Source organism: Helicoverpa armigera, chromosome 8 (assembly GCF_030705265.1).
Source record: "Helicoverpa armigera isolate CAAS_96S chromosome 8, ASM3070526v1, whole genome shotgun sequence".
In the NCBI taxonomy this organism is placed as follows: Eukaryota; Metazoa; Arthropoda; class Insecta; order Lepidoptera; family Noctuidae; genus Helicoverpa; species Helicoverpa armigera.
In genome coordinates this window covers 10,131,388-10,148,608 of record NC_087127.1, presented here as the reverse complement: position 1 = coordinate 10,148,608, position 17,221 = coordinate 10,131,388, and the positions used below count along the sequence as shown (strand labels likewise).

Sequence of the window (17,221 nt, the reverse complement as noted above, 5' to 3'; positions counted from 1 at the left end):
TACCACAATCTGCTTGCAAACCAAAGTTTATTTTACATATGTTTCTTAATCATATAATAATATGAATTCTCAACTCACAAACTTCTCATGAATAGAATACTAGTTGAAACTTGTTTCTTTAGTAATATTTGTCTTTCTAACGGTTCGACATGAAAATGGTAAATAAATACTAGCATTTAGTTTCATTTCTATTGATATTAAGCTTTATGAGCGCTGTTTATTTAGTTGGTAAGAAAAATAGAGTAGCTAAACTTGCTTGAAATGTTTGAACAAATACTGGAAGCTATATAATTACAACATTTGTGATTTACATATTTGATAAGCACGTGAAGGTAAAGAGAGAAAATTATGTGTCTACATTATGAGTCGTAAAACTCCTCCGGTTACGTGCCCAGACTGCCCAGGGGCCCGATTCTCCTAAATTAATAATGACAAAATTGAATAGAAATCGAATCGCAATATGATCGAAATAGCAGTTTTAACCATATCGGGCATTCTGCTACTAATATAAGACCAATCGTATTCGATTGACATTTGATTGGTTTGCGATTGGTCTGTTATTTTGATGATTTTTGTCTATATACGGTAGTTTGCTCTACAATCATATTGCAATCGTAAATCATTTGCAGACAAAATGATTCATTATTGAATGATAGAAAAGGATAAAAACGTTTATTTCAAAGAAAAAATAGCGGAATGCCACGTACCCTTCAATCGTAATCGAGTCGTGATTGGATCGCAGTCGAATGTGAATCGAATGTTGCTTAAGTAAAATTAGGAGAATCGGGCTCCACATAAGAATCATCAATCCTACGTTGTATGGCAATGCTTATTCCTTAGTCCAAAGAACAAGCCAGAACTCTGGTCATGAGAATCGTCGATCATTATCATTAGCAGGTAGGTACTGAAAGCTATATCGGAACTAATGATCGCCTAACTTCTATGCGTAATTTTTAGATTGTATTATGAAGTCATAAAAATAAAATAATCTATGATGATGACATAATCAGGTTACATTATAATTCGAAGAAACAAATGACTGATGAACAAAAGAAGGTTTGTCTGCAAGTACCTATGAAAAAAGGCTTTCTTTCGTTCGCTTTGAAAAGTTCAAACACATGCAGTACATAGTGTGGGATACGGATATGCTTGTTTATTAAACAGATCAAAAATCTGATCTAAGACGGTTTTTTTTTTTTTTTTAATAAAGCCTTACCGCAGACTTGAGGGTCCGCGCTTTTATTTACATTTTTTTTTATTTAATTATAATTTTTTGCCGTCTTGGCCTCACAACTTATGTCTAGTCTTAAGACTATGTGAGTCCACCGCGTATTTACGTTTTTATTTTAATATTTATATATATATGTATACCATATATCTAAGACGGTTGGGATGGTGAACTTCAAAAAATTCGAATATCGATACTATAGATATTTCACTTGGTTTCTAAGACTTGGTATTAAAGAGGTACCTAGTAGATAGGTACATCATTATCTCTTTAATCTTAACTCTGATATCAACACCATGTTTGTACTAAGATTGTTACAATGACGTTGGAAATTCCCAAATGATTGTTAACCTTTTTCAAAGTCGGTAAACAAGAGCAATGACTTAACATCAAAATACATACGTTTGTTTATCAAAACATAAATGAATCTGCGTATTTGACCTTAACCATGATAAAGCAATTGTTACACGCGCTAATTCTCATCGCACACATGTATAAATATTTATGTTAGAAACTTACATAGTCTGGTTCTGGTCGAAATGGTGGCATTCCATGGGGAAGCATATGATTATGACTAGGAATGTCAGAATAACTATGCTCCAAATTAGGAACAAACTGCGCTAAAGAATTCACACACAACACCACTAACACAAACATACTTTTCACACACATTTCACTCACTAAAACACAAACTCACTCACTCACAACGAAAATGAGTTACAACTCATTTAATTACACATAAACTCACACACGATTTAATAAATAATTATTAAATTCGTTCACAATAATGTCTGCGCGTGTTCAAATAAGCGAATTGTTTAGATTAAGAGTTTTATTGATAACAAATTTTGGTACAATCTGTCGATAATACGGAAAGTCGAGTATGGCTGACGTGCGTATTGATAAAACAAGGATAAGATAACAAGATATATGTAATATTTACTTTGTTTGTATACGGCCTTATGACCGTAAAATAACAGCTTCGTAATTTTTGTATGAAAGTGAGTAATATCTGTTTGGTGACTAAGCGTTTTAGGAATTTTATTTTTCCTGCCTGATATTCGTTACCAATATTGGTTTAAATTGTTTTCTTCTGTCAATGGGGTGATTTACTTTTTCATCTTCATACTCAAGGTTATACTTTGTAACATTTGTTGAACGAATGTGAAGTTTTGGCAGTAAATCGATCTGTTCTAGTTATGGATAAAGATTTCTTAAGTTACGTACTAAAAAAAATAGCGTTTCGGGAATTTAAAAATATAAAAAGCACCCGTAACTGTAGAAATTTAATGGAAAATTCATAAAAATGATAAGTAAAGTGAATCAATTCATAGGTACTTCACGTTAATTAAGCGAGCACTCTTAATTAATCTGACGCTCATACGATAGATTAATTTATTATCGATGGTCTAGTCATAGACATGGATCCTATCGTAAACCAGATAGTGCGGCCCCAAGGTTAGTGCGTGACTAACTATCGATAAACTATTTTATGCATATTATTTAGTACATTGCATGATAATAGAGATAAAGATTTTATGTTATCTGTGAAACAGTTGGGCACCGAATTTTAATTTAGCCACTGTTCCTAGAGTATTCCTTAAGGAAAAAAAAATTAAAAGTCTTTTCAGAAATTATACCTTTTTACGTATCAAGGATTATGTGTGTTAAAGTGTGTTAAAATTGGGCCAAAATGTCCCCAAACATACTCGAAACAGAAGTATTTTTATCCTTAATGAATCAGTGAATTCTTCTTAGAAAAGAATTACAAAGTAATTACGACGAAGGAATATAATTATACAATAATGTACTAACATAAATCAAATGTAGTATAAACGTAATTATTTTAAATAAAACTGAAGGGCCAAACATTCAATATGGCGGGTTTTGGTAAACAAACTCGTAGTACTATTTATGTAGTACTAATTTATGGGAAACGAACGTAGTTTGTGTGGGTAAAGGAAATATTTTCATAATCAATGAATGAAACATTTCATATCCGAGGAATAACACATTAAGATGTTTGTTGTTCTTGTAGATTTCGTAAATAAACTTCTTAAAATATTGATCCCAAATATGTAGATTTCGTAAACAAAACTTCCTAAAATGTTGATCCCAAAAATGATTTTAGTTAACAAAATTAAGAAGGCCGGCTGACAAAAGAAGATAGGTACTTATTATACTTCAAAAGACTACGAAGGCTGGTTGATGGGAGAAAGTATTATACTTCAAAAGACCCGAAATCACGATGGAAGTTCCTTAGGTCCCAACATTATTTTGTCTAAAAAACAACGCTGAAAACAAATACAAAACAAGCCTAAATTAAGCATACTTCAGGCTAAACTGACGGCCGAAAGTTGGGCTGACGGTTTATTTTAAAGGTACTCTAAATTGTGAATCCAAGTTAACTTTTTAGGCAGTCTGATACCAGCCATATACCAGTTTCCATACTGTTTTATGAGCCCAATAAAACTATAGGAAACAAAAAGTTGCATTCTAAAACATATTAACAATACTGGTAAAGAATTAAAATGACGCCGTAAGAAAAAGATTGCAGATCTGCATTGCCTAAGATTAGAAAAGAGTTAAATATAACATATCTAAATTATTTCTCGCTATGTTTATTCTAAAAATAAACACGAGTTTAGATAATCTGTACCTAGTGCAACACGCTGATCCGTAATTCGGTAGTTGGCAAGCCTTTCCTATCTGAAGATACTTGGATAATTTGAATCAAAACACTGAGGTTTTGAAGATAAGCTATAGGGATACCTATTGTGGTTTTGATAGAATTTAGGAATGGTTCGGAAGATTTGATGATCTGCATTTAGAGAATTATCATCATCTCTATATTGAACAACAATAGAAAAGGTCTCTTCTCATAAGAAGACTAGAGTGGTTACTGCGCTTGCTCGTGGCTCATCGGCAATTTCTTACTTAGATTGTTGTCTTACATGTTCTACAATAATTAAAGTGGTGTCTAAAATTCATTTGTTTTTTTTTTCATATTGCATACATTTACAGGTTAAATCACTATGCAAGTCACAAGATCAAGTTAGGTGCGAAAAAAGTGCACTTTGAGCGAAAATGTAATTCCCTTTGCTTATAATTTTCATCTCTTCTATTTGGTCTTTATTTCAATATACTCTGATAACATGAAAAAGCACAAAGGCTTTCCAAAATATAATTACAAAGTTTGGGCGAAAAGTGAAAGCATAAATAAGTACGTTATTTAATTGAATTTTGAAGCAAGTTACCCGAAAAAGTTCGTAATGGAATCATACTCCCACACAGATGTGCTTGGCTTAGCTCAACATATTACCGGAATATGGTACTTAAAATAATTGTTGACATAATAATAATACTTAGAAGGTTTATGAGTAAAGTCATGGTAGGCGTTTTGTAGTATTAACCCAAATTTAACAACCTACTCCTTTACGAAGCTAAAGATGATTCACATTTAATGACTATTTCAAATCTTTCAGTTTGATAATTCAATCCTAGTTGTTTTCCAAGCAAAAGATGTTAAGCAGTCTAAAAACAAATGACTGACACAAAATCACGTGAAACGTTTAACAAACAATACTTACATAAGCCAAACTGACAGTCACCCCCCTTGTAGTGACGTCCAAAACTTGGACATCATCTACAGCAGTAGTAGTCACGGTGGTAGCTGGACTCTCCATTTTCGTCTGCCCGAAAAACTCCGAAATCGAATTCGGAATAACTTTCGGGAGGTCCACTTTCTGAGTCTGCGTTTTTGGCGTTGGTTGGATCTTCGGAGGTATCAAACTCAACTCTTGCGTCCGAAAGTTTTCTGTCGGCATCGGCATCATCCAAATGAGGAAACACCACACCGCATGCCATCTCCTCATCTTGCCTACATTCTAAACTCCACATTAAGTTTCAACAATCACTATTTAACACTGGTAGAACTACACAAACACTTGGTGAGAGGAACATTTTCAAAATTGGTACTTTTCACTAGGGAGGCACGAAGCTGGCTGGTTTAGGTAATGAAGGCTAAAAAATAAAAATAAAGTACGTAATAATTTAAGTTATTGTTAGACTAGGCTGTAATTTACCCCTGTTATAATTAAGAAATCTAATTAGCTCTAGTAATTTTCGTGTAGATACTTGGAAAGAAATGGAGGGTTTCTTTCGCCGAAACTGAGCTTTTTGCGTAGAAACGTAAAACATATTAAAGTAGTGGAAGCCTATAAATATTTTGAACTTGAAATTTTTTATAAAAAGAGTAATTGCGAAGAGTGGTTTTCCCGGGACGTGGGTGAGGCGGGGAACTAGTTTGAAATAAAACAAACTACCAATAATTTTATTAATTACTAAACTAGTCACAGTAGAAATATCTATTGCCTAACGGATACTGGCAACACATTAATAGTCATCGCACTGGCACAAAGTAAAACATTAAGATATTTGTAGTAAACAATACTAGAGATGTTTATTACGTTTCGTTTTGTTTTGTAACAGCTGTTTCCCTGTAGTTTGATAAGTGAAAATAGTTGGTACTGTCACCTTGCTATCACCTTGCCTGTCTTGCTATATCTTATGATATTCTGAACTGGATATTTTCCACGGTTCAATAAGAATCGGCGCAAGTATTACCAGGTTCACATTAGTAAGATCATCATCATCAGCCTATCGCAGTCCACTGCTGGACATAGGCCTCTCCAAGTGCACGCCACTGAGATCGATTTTCGGCTTCTCGCATCCAGCTCCTGCCAGCCGCCTTGCGCAAGTCATCACTCCACCGTGCCTGAGGACGTCCTACACTACATTTGCCGAGGCATGGTCTCCACTCCAGAACTCGTTTACCCCAACGGTTATCGGTTCTTCGGCTAATATGGCCAGCCCACTGCCACTTCAGCTTGCTGATTCGGTGGGCTATGTCGATGACCTTGGTTCTCTGACGGATTACCTCATTTCTGATGCGATCCCTCAGAGAAATGCCGAGCATAGCCCTTTCCATAGCCCGCTGAGCGACTTTAAACTTGTGAACCAGCCGCACCGACAGTGTCCACGTTTCGGCTCCGTAAGTCATGACAGGTAGGACGCACTGATTGAAGACTTTTGTCTTTAGGCACTGTGGGATCGACGATGTTAGGACTCGACGTAGCTTCCCAAATGCAGCCCAACCCAACTGAATTCTCCTATTCACCTCGTCCTCAAAGTTGTTTCTACCTAACTGCAATGTCTGCCCGAGGTAAACATATTTCCGAACAACTTCGAGAACGGCGCCGTGTATCGCTATCGGTTCCGGTAGAACATGTTCATTGAACATGACCTTGGTTTTGTCCAAGTTCATCCGTAGGCCGATGCGTAGAGAAGATTCAGCCAGGTCGTTCAGCATCTGTTGTAGGTCCTGCAGCGTTTCCGCCATGATGACGATATCGTCAGCAAATCGCAAGTGAGAGATGTGTTCGCCATTGATGTTGATGCCGCGTCCTTTCCAGTTCAGCGTCTTGAACATATCCTCCATTGCATTAGTGAACAGTTTCGGGGAAATAACATCCCCTTGTCTCACTCCTCGATGCAACGGTATGGGCCTTGTTTGCTGATTCTGTACTTGGACGGACATTGTAGCGGCTTCGTAGAGACATCTCATCACCTGGATGTATCGCCAATCTACTTGACAACGCTGCAGGGACTCCAGAACAGACCAGATTTCAACCGAGTCAAAGGCCTTCTCATAGTCCACAATGCTAGACACAGGGCTGATTATACTCTTCGGTCTTCTGTATAATCTGCCGCACTGTGTGGATGTGGTCTATGGTGCCGTATCCGCTCCGAAACCCAGCCTGCTCCGGTGGTTGGAATTCGTCGAGTCTTCGCGCAAGTCGGTTCGTGATCACTCTTGAGAACAGCTTATAGACGTGGCTTAGGAGCGAAATGGGTCGATAGTTCTTCAGCTGGGTTTTGTCTCCCTTTTTGAAGAACAGGACGACAACACTCCTACTCCACGCCTCTGGAGTTCTCCCTTCAAACAGGACGGCATTAAAAAGCTTCTGGAGCTCCCCCAGTACGGGCTTTCCTCCTGCTTTTAAAAGCTCTGTTGTAATGCCATCCTTGCCAGGGGCTTTTCCATTTTTGAGCTGTCTCAGAGCGATCTCGATTTCGCCACTGCTGACTTCTGGCAGGTCTTCGGTGAAATGGCGTGTTAAGTGTTAATGTGGCTCTAGAATCCTCATTTCCGGGATCAGGTCGAGATGCATGCGATGCGTATAACCGGCCATAGAAATTTTCCACTTCCGAAAGGACTGCCGGCACCGAAGAAACGACTTCTCCGCTTGTTGTGGTCAGCTTCGTCAAGTGGCTTCTTCCAAGAGATTGTACGAACACCTTTGACCCCCGATTCAGCTCAATTGCTCTTTCAATGGCAAGAGTATTGGAGCACCGGAGGTCGCGTCGTACGTGCTTGTTGATCTCTTGGTTTAGAGCTCGCTTAGCTGACGAAGTGACAGGCGGGTTTTCACGTCGTCTCTTCATAAGTCCTAATGTCTCTTCCGAAAGCTTTGATTTCTTGCCCTTACGCTGCATGTTACAGAATCTCGAACCTTCCTCCCTGAGGATCCGAACCACATATTCGTGGTTCTGGTTAACGTCTGTTGTGGTTTCCACGGCGGCAAATCGGTTCTCCAAATGTGACTGGAACGTTTCAGATCCTGTCATGGTTTGGAGCAGTGTTGGTCGGAGCCTGGCCTTCATCAGACGAAAACGTTCGGCCTTGAAATTGATATTCAGAGAGCCTCGGACAAGTCGGTGATCGCTCCCGGTATTAAACCTATTGATCACGGAGACGTCTCTGAATATGTGCTTCTTGTTCGTCATGATGAAGTCAATCTCATTTTTGGTCATAGTGTCGGGGCTTTGCCACGTCCACTTCCTTTGGGGCTGCTTTTTGAAAAAGGAGTTCATCAAAAAGAGCCCCTCGCGTTCGAGGAAGTTGACGAGCATTTGCCCCCTATGATTCCTGCTTCCAAATCCATGGGATCCTACTGCCGATTCGCCGCAAGTCTGTACTCCCACTTTAGCGTTAAAGTCCCCCATGACAACGGTGTAATGGGTCTTTGTAGTGAAGTGGAGGGCCCTTGATATATCATCAAACATATCCTCCACTTCATCGTCTGAATGTGTCGAGGTCATGAAGGTATTTAGCCTACTGCTATCACGCTGGCCATTAGTAAGATCATGAGTAAGATTTTAGTATACTTATATTCATTTTATTATTTTGCAAACAATCATCAAATAGCAAAGAGTACAATATTAGTCTCAGAATCTGCGGGTCCCATTGGAAAATTTTCTAGTGTTTGTTTTAAATAGCCCCAGTTATTGAGAAAAGCAGTAAGCTACTTATTTGAAGGGTGCGTTCCCACGGGATGCGACCCCTGGCGAAAGTGTACCCATTAAACATATGCGATTGTGAGTTGGTTTGTTTGTTAAGCTAGGTAAGTTAGGTAAACGCCTGAACGAATCTGAGTATGAATTGTCTAATGCCTATAAGTCTAATTGGAAAGGAGACAATTTCTACTTTGATTAACGTAAAAGGTTAATCAGATAAAAATATTTAAAGAATCTAAGACTTGTATCTACATACATATGTCAAACAATTGTTTTTTTCGAACCCTAATTTATTGGCATTATCAAACCAGCTTTACACTCAGGATAATAACATAGGTAGGTAGAGGAATAAATACGTATGTTCTTACATTCGTGTTTACTTCAGACTTTCGTATGGAACATAACGTTTGAATTTTACGAGCTCGTGCATTCCGTAAACATTTTTTGATTTTAGTCTTGAGTCTTGAACTACAATCGTGAGAGTATGTATGAAGAGATAATAAGGGGGAAGTACAATCAAGTGTAATAAATAATTTTTCACTATTTATACTTTTGATATAAGATCTATTTTGTAATCCTTTGGCTTCCGAAATAATTTGATTAAAATATATATAAATGCGATTACCTTTTAGGTAACTACTAGCTACCACTAGATTAATTTTATGGGAACCATCTACTTCATTCAAACTATCTTCATATCTTACCAAAAACTAAATGGCCTTAGTGGTTTTATATACTTTAAAGCTGTTTCACATTGTTAAAGTATGCCTTTCGACTTCAAAAAGAAAATTATACATAGATTAATTTTCATTATTACGTAGGGACTCACATTATGGCAATGTTTAATTAATAAAAGATACGAAAAGTTCGTTACAAAAGGCAAACAAAACACGAACGTTAAATTTTAATTAGATACTTTACCTTTTCAAAGCAACTCTTTTAATTTTGTTCTTTTAGTTTTACAACAGAAAACATGAAACGTGGACTGTAATATTTTTGTTGGTAATATTTTTTTAAAGAAAATCTTTCTTCCAATCAAAGTTTTCAGTTGGTCTGATACCCGATCTTTGTAATGTACGTACTGCTATTCATCTTCCAACTGATTATAGATTAGCCCAAACAAACTATCGGCCGACAAAAAGTTCGAAGTTTACGGGTGCCCTAAGTATCCCTAATATTATTTACGCTGAAGCTTACAAAAGCCACTGTTTTTTTGTTTTCGTGTTTTCATGAAAATGCCTCGCAGCGTATCACGTGTTGAATCGAATTATTTTGTTTTAGCTTCGAAAAGTATTTTAGGTAATGACGTGCGAACGAAGTTATCTATGCAAATGTAATGTGAAAGTTTCAAAATATTCTTAGACTAGCTGGCGCCAGTGGTTTTGTCCGCGTCCCGTTTGAGCATATCCACAAATAAAAAGTAGTCTATAATAGCTATATTCCTCAATGAATGGGGTGTACAACTTTGAAATATTTTTTTATTTCCAAAGAATCTCAAAAATCTAATATTTCTCACGTCAAATTACAATGCACAACACCTCCAAAACGGCTCCCTTTTACTCCGATTTAATCGGTCTATCTTCCATCGGTCCTGAGATTAGCACATTCAAAGAAACAAACTCTTTAGCTTTATAATATTATCTAGTAGTAGATAAGTAAGTATAAATATTAATAAGAATTTATCTAAAAGACTGTTTTCCTTTATACTTTTACTCACTTTTCTTTGACCATTAAAATGCAAGTCACGCGACGCATTTCTTGTACCGCAAAAAGTTGTGAGCTCAAACCAAATTACTTCCAATTTGAGCGCATAACATAATTTTCAGGCTTCTAAGCTTTACCACAACTAAGTTACAGAGGGTAAAAATATCTTAAAAGATTTTGAAAAATGTTGCTTGAGCTTCTTGTTTTACGTGGTGGGAAAGCTTAAATTAATGGAATTTTCACTTATTTTATTAAGCTGAAGATAGCTGAAGAGCTTTTTTGTTTGGTTACACGCCCTAATGTCAGACACAAACTCGAAAAAATATTTAAGTGTGGAAATGCAATTCAGTTTACCGAGGATGAAAGCTACGGAATTGCTCGAAAGAGTAACCGCGGCCCTGGTGCACAAAGGAACTTTTACTGACTAAAACCTACATTGGCTTTTTGGGGTAAAAAGTATGTCTGTAAAGTTAGGAAAGAGTAAGTCTCTCACTGACGCATGCCACAGCTGAGATGGTCATCTAATGATTTCTCAGCTCAAATGAGAGGTTCAATAACTCTATCTGTTATACTGCATGGGACAGTAACTGATCTAACTCTGGAGATAGCTTTCAAGATAGGCATAAGTAATTTTGGGAATGACAATATTTTTAAAGCGTGCAAATCAGAAAGAAGAGGACGAAGTTCAATAATGATGAAAAGCCATTAATTACTTTTTGCGGATTCAATTGTAGGGCGATTATAGACTGTCAACTTTTTATTACAATGAATGGGATATTTTCTCAAAATGTAATACAAACTGTGGGAAAGAAATGATAGAAAAATATGCTCGAGGATACGAATTCTTATAGCCCGTCTCAATATCACATATTCAGGTCCTCAAATATGATATGTTACGTGATGTTACGTCCAATTCAATATTCGATACTTTCTTATGAATCGAATATTGAGTACGCCACCTTAATTGAGTATTGAGGAGGTCGACCTGACCTTGACCTTGATTCTCAATAACTCTCAATGTATGAGCTGATAAGGAAAATGATTAGTTCATAGGTACGTCATTTTCTTAAGTGCTTAGTATAGTTTTTATTAGTATGGTATTATATGAAGACTCTGATTGGACCGTTAGACTATTTTGTGAAAAACTATAGATATCCAGAGATGATTGAGTTCCTCAAGTTCCTGCCGGGTCTGAGTGATTGTTTTAAAGAGTTATCGTGGTTTGTCAGTTTTAAATATTGCAATTGATACTCAATCATGAAATGGTGTTTCCAGAGGAGAGTAATAATAAATGTGACCCAGAACCTCCCGCATTTTTATGGGATATCATCAAATGACACTCACGATTGCACAGCGTGATCATTGCCCATAGCATGTGTCAGACTCTTACTAAAACTCACAATGTTTCTTCTTAAGCTCTTCATGTACCAGTGCCCTTATACCGCGGGCCTTCGAATCTCACGATTAAAAACCACACTTACGACTATAATTGAGCCATCATGACAAGTGTCTATAACCTGGATAAATATAACGCTACCAAATAATGGAGTACTAAATACGAAACAGCGTTTACTCGGATTTGGAACGATAAGCTGGCAGCATTATGTTTATTCCCCTGTGGCAAACGAAATTAGAGTAATCTTTATGTAGGAGTTAACGTATGTTGAATATAAAGTACCTAGTTATGTACGTTATTTAATGTATAATCTTGGTAATGTTCCGGATAATTTCTAGGAGACAACGATAATTTCGTAACACAAAGATTGTGTTGCTAGGATTTCTTTCGTCCCTTCTTCTTTCAAGATAGAACACTTGTAAATGGTGTGAGAGGGAACGTTTTTGGGGGTGCTGTCCGTTTGCAATGTTTGACGTGAGAAAGTGCTAATCTAGTGAGCCTGGTTTGAATAAATAGTTTTGACTTTGAAAAGGTTGAGTATCTGAGGACGTAACTAGTCTATCTGTCTAAAATGTCTTGTCTGTGTTTTTTAGCTGTTAGTCCTCCATATTACTTAAATAAAAAAAAAAAAAAAAAAAATGCTTCGTGGATGGGACGATACACGTGTCGTGACTATATAGACGATTTAGGTATTGTCTCGCGGAATTAACGCTACATATTTTTCCTAACATTTCATAAAGAATGGAAATCAAACCAGAGAAATAACGTAACTCAGTAAGCTATTTGTCATAAAACATTCTGAATTTGTAGCTACTTTGTCTTAGCGAACTTCTCGCCTTTTCTCGTCCATGTAGATGTCACCTTAGGTAAAGAAGTTCTTGATAGGGCATTGTGTTTCGGGTCGCCATATTTGTGTCAACTGTAACTTGATACAACTGACCCCTGGAATACGTAATATCTTATAGTTGACGGCAATTGAATGAGGAAGTTTTGACTGATATACAAACTTCAGTTGACACAATGGTAAGAAATTAGGTAATATGAGGTAACTTAGGAGCTTAATGTCTTATTCAATTCTCTTTGGAATAAAGGCTACTTTATAGTCCTTTTTATTGATGTACCTTTGTTTTCCTGATGGTAAGTGGTTTGCTTTCCCAAAAGAAAGCTATTACCTGAAACTCCTTTGTTACCACAACTTTGTTTATTTCCCTACCGGGCTTAAGGTAGGAAATCTATCAATTATTACATTTATCTTATTCTTGCTAGCCATTAAAACAATACTACCACTAGTTTTTTTGTCTTCTTTTATATCAAATATAATCGACTAAGGTAATGATATAAAGCTGAAGACTTTTTTTTTTGTTTAGACGGTCTAGCTCTGGGACTACTGGTGCGATTTGATTTTTCTCGTGGAAGGCTATAGGCTACTCCTTATCCAGGTTTGCGTATTAGTTCTCATAAATCGCGGATAAACCGGTAGTCGGAAGCTAGTGATAATTATAGTTTTACGCCCCGCTTGTTAATTAGACTCAACTTGCGAGTGTTTCTATATCCCCTGTCAATCTAACTGCTAGTTATCCTGTATCATTACTTAATTAGAAGCCCTACTATATCATTATTTTAAATGAGACGTCTTTGAGAAATAGGCATTGAATAAATGATAATCCCTACTAATGCTACTGTTGAATATGTCGTCTGTTTTTCCAAATAGACTTTTTTTGTCGGATAGGAAATCATCAAATGCCCCTCTCGCTGTGTATTGACAACGTGAGGGAGCGTCAGACTCTTACTGACTAAAACCTATCATGTTCCTTCGTAGGCCTTTTATGTACCAGGGCCGTGGTGTCTCTTTCGAACAATCCCGCAGCTCCGGCAGGCCTTGGCCCTGGTAGGCCCCGCTGGGGTTTCCCAGTAGACTCAAGTTCACTGATACGATCTATCGGTCGTGATCTTTGTAACACAATAGTAACGCTATTTTTAATGGCATTATATTTTGTTCTTATATGCTTAGCAAGGTTGAGTATAATATATGTGCATACCTAAACCATTTATTGCAGGTGAGTTGGGCGTCTAGATTGTATAAAATATAGAAGTTCCTAAACGAATTAGTGTCTGCGAAAACAGGAATTACATTTTTTGAAAAATCAAATGGAAAAAAATCTTTACCTACGTTCAAAAAGTGACATTTTGTCATTAATTACTTCACCAAAGGTCAATGGTAAGTTCTCTGTTTTTTATATTAAAATATTACGTATCTAGATCACAAGACTGGCTGAAACGCGTTGCTTACTTTCTTAGACTAAGTTTAGACTGTATTATGCAACCTAGCAGACACGCTGAGTTTCAGTATGTAAACAATGAACACTATTAATATCTAAGTGCGAACAATATTAGATTAGAACTAAATATCTATTGATGAATAGATGTAAAAGATGAATGGGAAAGAGTTTTAGAATCAATACCTCAAAACTATTGAATAGATACCTATTTAATAAAGCCTGAATAAAATGCTTTTATTATAAGTTCTCGACTAACAAGGCAATTTTATTTTAGTTAGCATCCTTAAAAAAATATCCTTAGTTTCATAAAACGTAAAATAAAGTTTGACTACATAATTTAATATTCATATTTTTCCTATAAAATCTTATAGAAAAACACCGTTAAATACACTATACTCATAAGCAGCTTATTTCCCACAAATAATAACGTAAAAAGGAAAATACCGAACGCCAAATACCGAAAATCAAATATTAAATATTTCCACTCTTCAAGATATAATTTGTGAGCACAAAAAGCTTTTCAATATCTAAGTGTTATAAGCGGGGGCTTATGGTTCCCATAAAGGGAAAACAACAATTTAATCCTGAATTATCTCTGTTTGAAATTTCAAATAAATTATAAAAACACAACATACACTTGAACAATTAGAGATAAGTTTAAAAATTCACAAAATATTGTTTTTGATTTTTTTTTAGGTAATTAATTTAATTTTGTTAAGTTATTTTGCACATTTCCGCGTTTACGTTCTTTGGGCGGTAACGTTTGGGCGGGCCGCCCTACCGGTAGTCGCGGGTACACTGACGTTGCCTAGTCCCGACGACCTCGGGGACCTACTAGAGGTGCGCAAGTCACTTTGTTCTCGATCCTAAAACTCGATTGAACTTTTGAAATTGAAATATTTTGTTTCGTTAATTAGTTCCTCTTCTGAGTTTTGCTGATGTTTTGTTGTTAATTGTGTTGTTTATCATACCAAGTTGAAATGTTTGGCTATCGATTGTGGTCTGTTTTTAACTGGGTTTTTTAATTATATTTGTAAGCACTGCAATTGTAATAGCTGAAATTTCGATTTCATGCACTGCCATATCTTAATATCCTAATAAACGACAAGCAAGTATCGCAACAAAAAATATAATTTTGATAAGAGACAAACGAGATGGAAGATATTTTTCCAATGGGAAATATTTCCTACTTAAAGTAAAATTTGTTAGTATACAAAACTCCATTTGCCACGCAAGTCGAAGTGGAAAATGTATTGCGCCTCAAATAACTTGGGAACAGGACAGAAAGGAGGAAGACATCACCACGTCTCGAGTACCTAAATGGAAACAATAACGAAGTACATACCTACAATGCTTACTAAGTATTGGGATGATGTATAGGCATCATCAATTAGGTAGGTCTCAATCATTGCGTTTAAAAACTACGTCTAGAATAGAATGTTTCCGGAAAAAATCTAGTCTAAAACAGACATCATTTAAGAAGAAAACCACTTAATATTATTTGTAGTTAATAGGTTGGCAACATAAAGGTAGTATGTATGTACTCTAGGTACTAATCTAGTCTAATAACAAGAACCAGGATTTAGGCGTGGGTCTACCTAACTAGCTTTACAAACAACTCCCATATAGGCTTCCAAAGTATATTATTATCTAAAGTGCTTAATGACAATGTTTGGTATGTTATTAAGCTATCGATAACACCCATATTTCATTCTGTATTAGAGTATCTACAAACTGCAGACCAAATAGTCGATCGACAGTTGACCAACAGTTAGCAAACAATTTTTTTAAAGAAATTTTCCCATGTATCAATCTAATCAAGTTTTCAGTCGGTCTGCAACCGGCTAAATACCTGATCTTTGTAATGTGCCTGCTATCATTCATCTTCATATAGATTTACAAGCCCAAACAAACTATCGGCCGACTTAAAATCTTTAGTTTGCTCTTACACTCAATAATTTCACAAATTACCTACAAATTACTGGATTCAGTTCGGTGAACTTGAATGAACTGGCTCTAGGTATCATTATGCCTATTCTGAGAATTTAAAGCCTTCTAAGAATATTGCATAAACAAAACATTATGCCTAAAGGGCATTCCTAGGAAAGCCGGGGTTAAAAGGTAGGTTCTGAAATCTGTATTTACTTACTGATTTATGTAAAACTGACAAGTTTGTTGATCTCGGTAATCTCAAGAACTACTAGAGCATGAAATGTGGAAATTTTAAAAAATCAGATTCGTCAAGTAGTCTATTCCCGACTTAAAATTCATAATCAGAGTTGTCAGAAAGACGGATTTGAGAAATCTCTGATATCAGAGCAGGCTTGAAGCCACGGCCCATGCTATAAGAAGACAGGCTAGCAAGTTAGCACTGAAAATAATTTAACTTATCATCTCTTAAAATATTCGCAAGTTCTTATTTTGGAAAGTATATCAACTTCAGCTGCGTAGGTATTTTCCATATCATTTATCGACGATGTTTATTTACAGTATAAGAAGGTATTGATCAGGTGAGATTAAGACAAAAATGAACAACGGACTGAGTATTTAAGTGTGTTACGGAGGAAGGAGAGATAAGTGGAGATGCCATAGGGTAGGTATGTAGGTCAGAACGTACGGTAGGCGTGACCAGTTAAGTTACTAGAACTAACGAAGCATTCGGGTTCCTTTTCAAATCAAGACGAAGCTGTCAAAGATTGGCCTTTTTGATTGGTTTAAAAAATGCGTATGAGGGCGGAGCTAGTAACGTTCGTCATGCCCTGAACACCCGAATATTGGCGCGCTACTTTCTTAAAAGATTTTGCGTTATGACATCTCCACTAGTCATTTTGTTCTCCGTGATGTTTACCTACTTGATATACTTTTTTACGAAGCTTCAGTACATCCCACTCCGAGTTAATTCCCGCAAATTCGCTCTCTTCACGTCTGCTAAGCCTTTCCTAAGCTCGGTTTAAAAGCTTTTTAATTCATTTGAGTAAACCGTATCGGTACTGTTTATTTAAACGCCTGAAGATTAGCTGTGTTCAAATAACTTGTTGTAAGGTGTTTTTCCCTTCGAGTTTTCTCCAGCTTTCGTTCCTTAGAATTACGTGACTTGGTATAATTAAATTGGAACGTTAATGTGCTTGTAATAAGGTAGATAAGGGGCTGATTTGAACCAGTATGAATAGTTTTCCTACATTAATATTCCTACAGGCGTTTTTTTTAAATACTCAAATACTGACCTTTCGTTGGTAAGTAAATAAAACGTCAAGC

At 36.4% G+C, this 17,221-nt stretch overlaps 1 protein-coding gene across 2 annotated transcripts in view; it reads right to left on the bottom strand.

Annotated features, from left to right (window-relative positions):
• LOC110372217 (myoblast growth factor receptor egl-15) overlaps window positions 1-14,735 on the bottom strand; it is a 125,795-nt gene extending 111,060 nt beyond the window's left edge. Inside the window, exons 1-2 of one of the 2 annotated variants that reach the window (XM_049838225.2) lie at window positions 14,602-14,735; window positions 4,819-5,251 (exon numbers count right to left, since the gene is read on the bottom strand). In XM_049838225.2, the coding sequence (XP_049694182.2) occupies window positions 4,819-5,103 (285 nt within the window). In that variant the 5' untranslated portion in view covers window positions 5,104-5,251; window positions 14,602-14,735. Of the gene's footprint in view, window positions 1-1,747; window positions 2,062-4,818; window positions 5,252-14,601 lie in introns of those variants that run through there. The other variant, XM_049838226.2, reaches the window with a different exon arrangement.
• Between the last annotated feature and the right edge of the window lie 2,486 nt (window positions 14,736-17,221).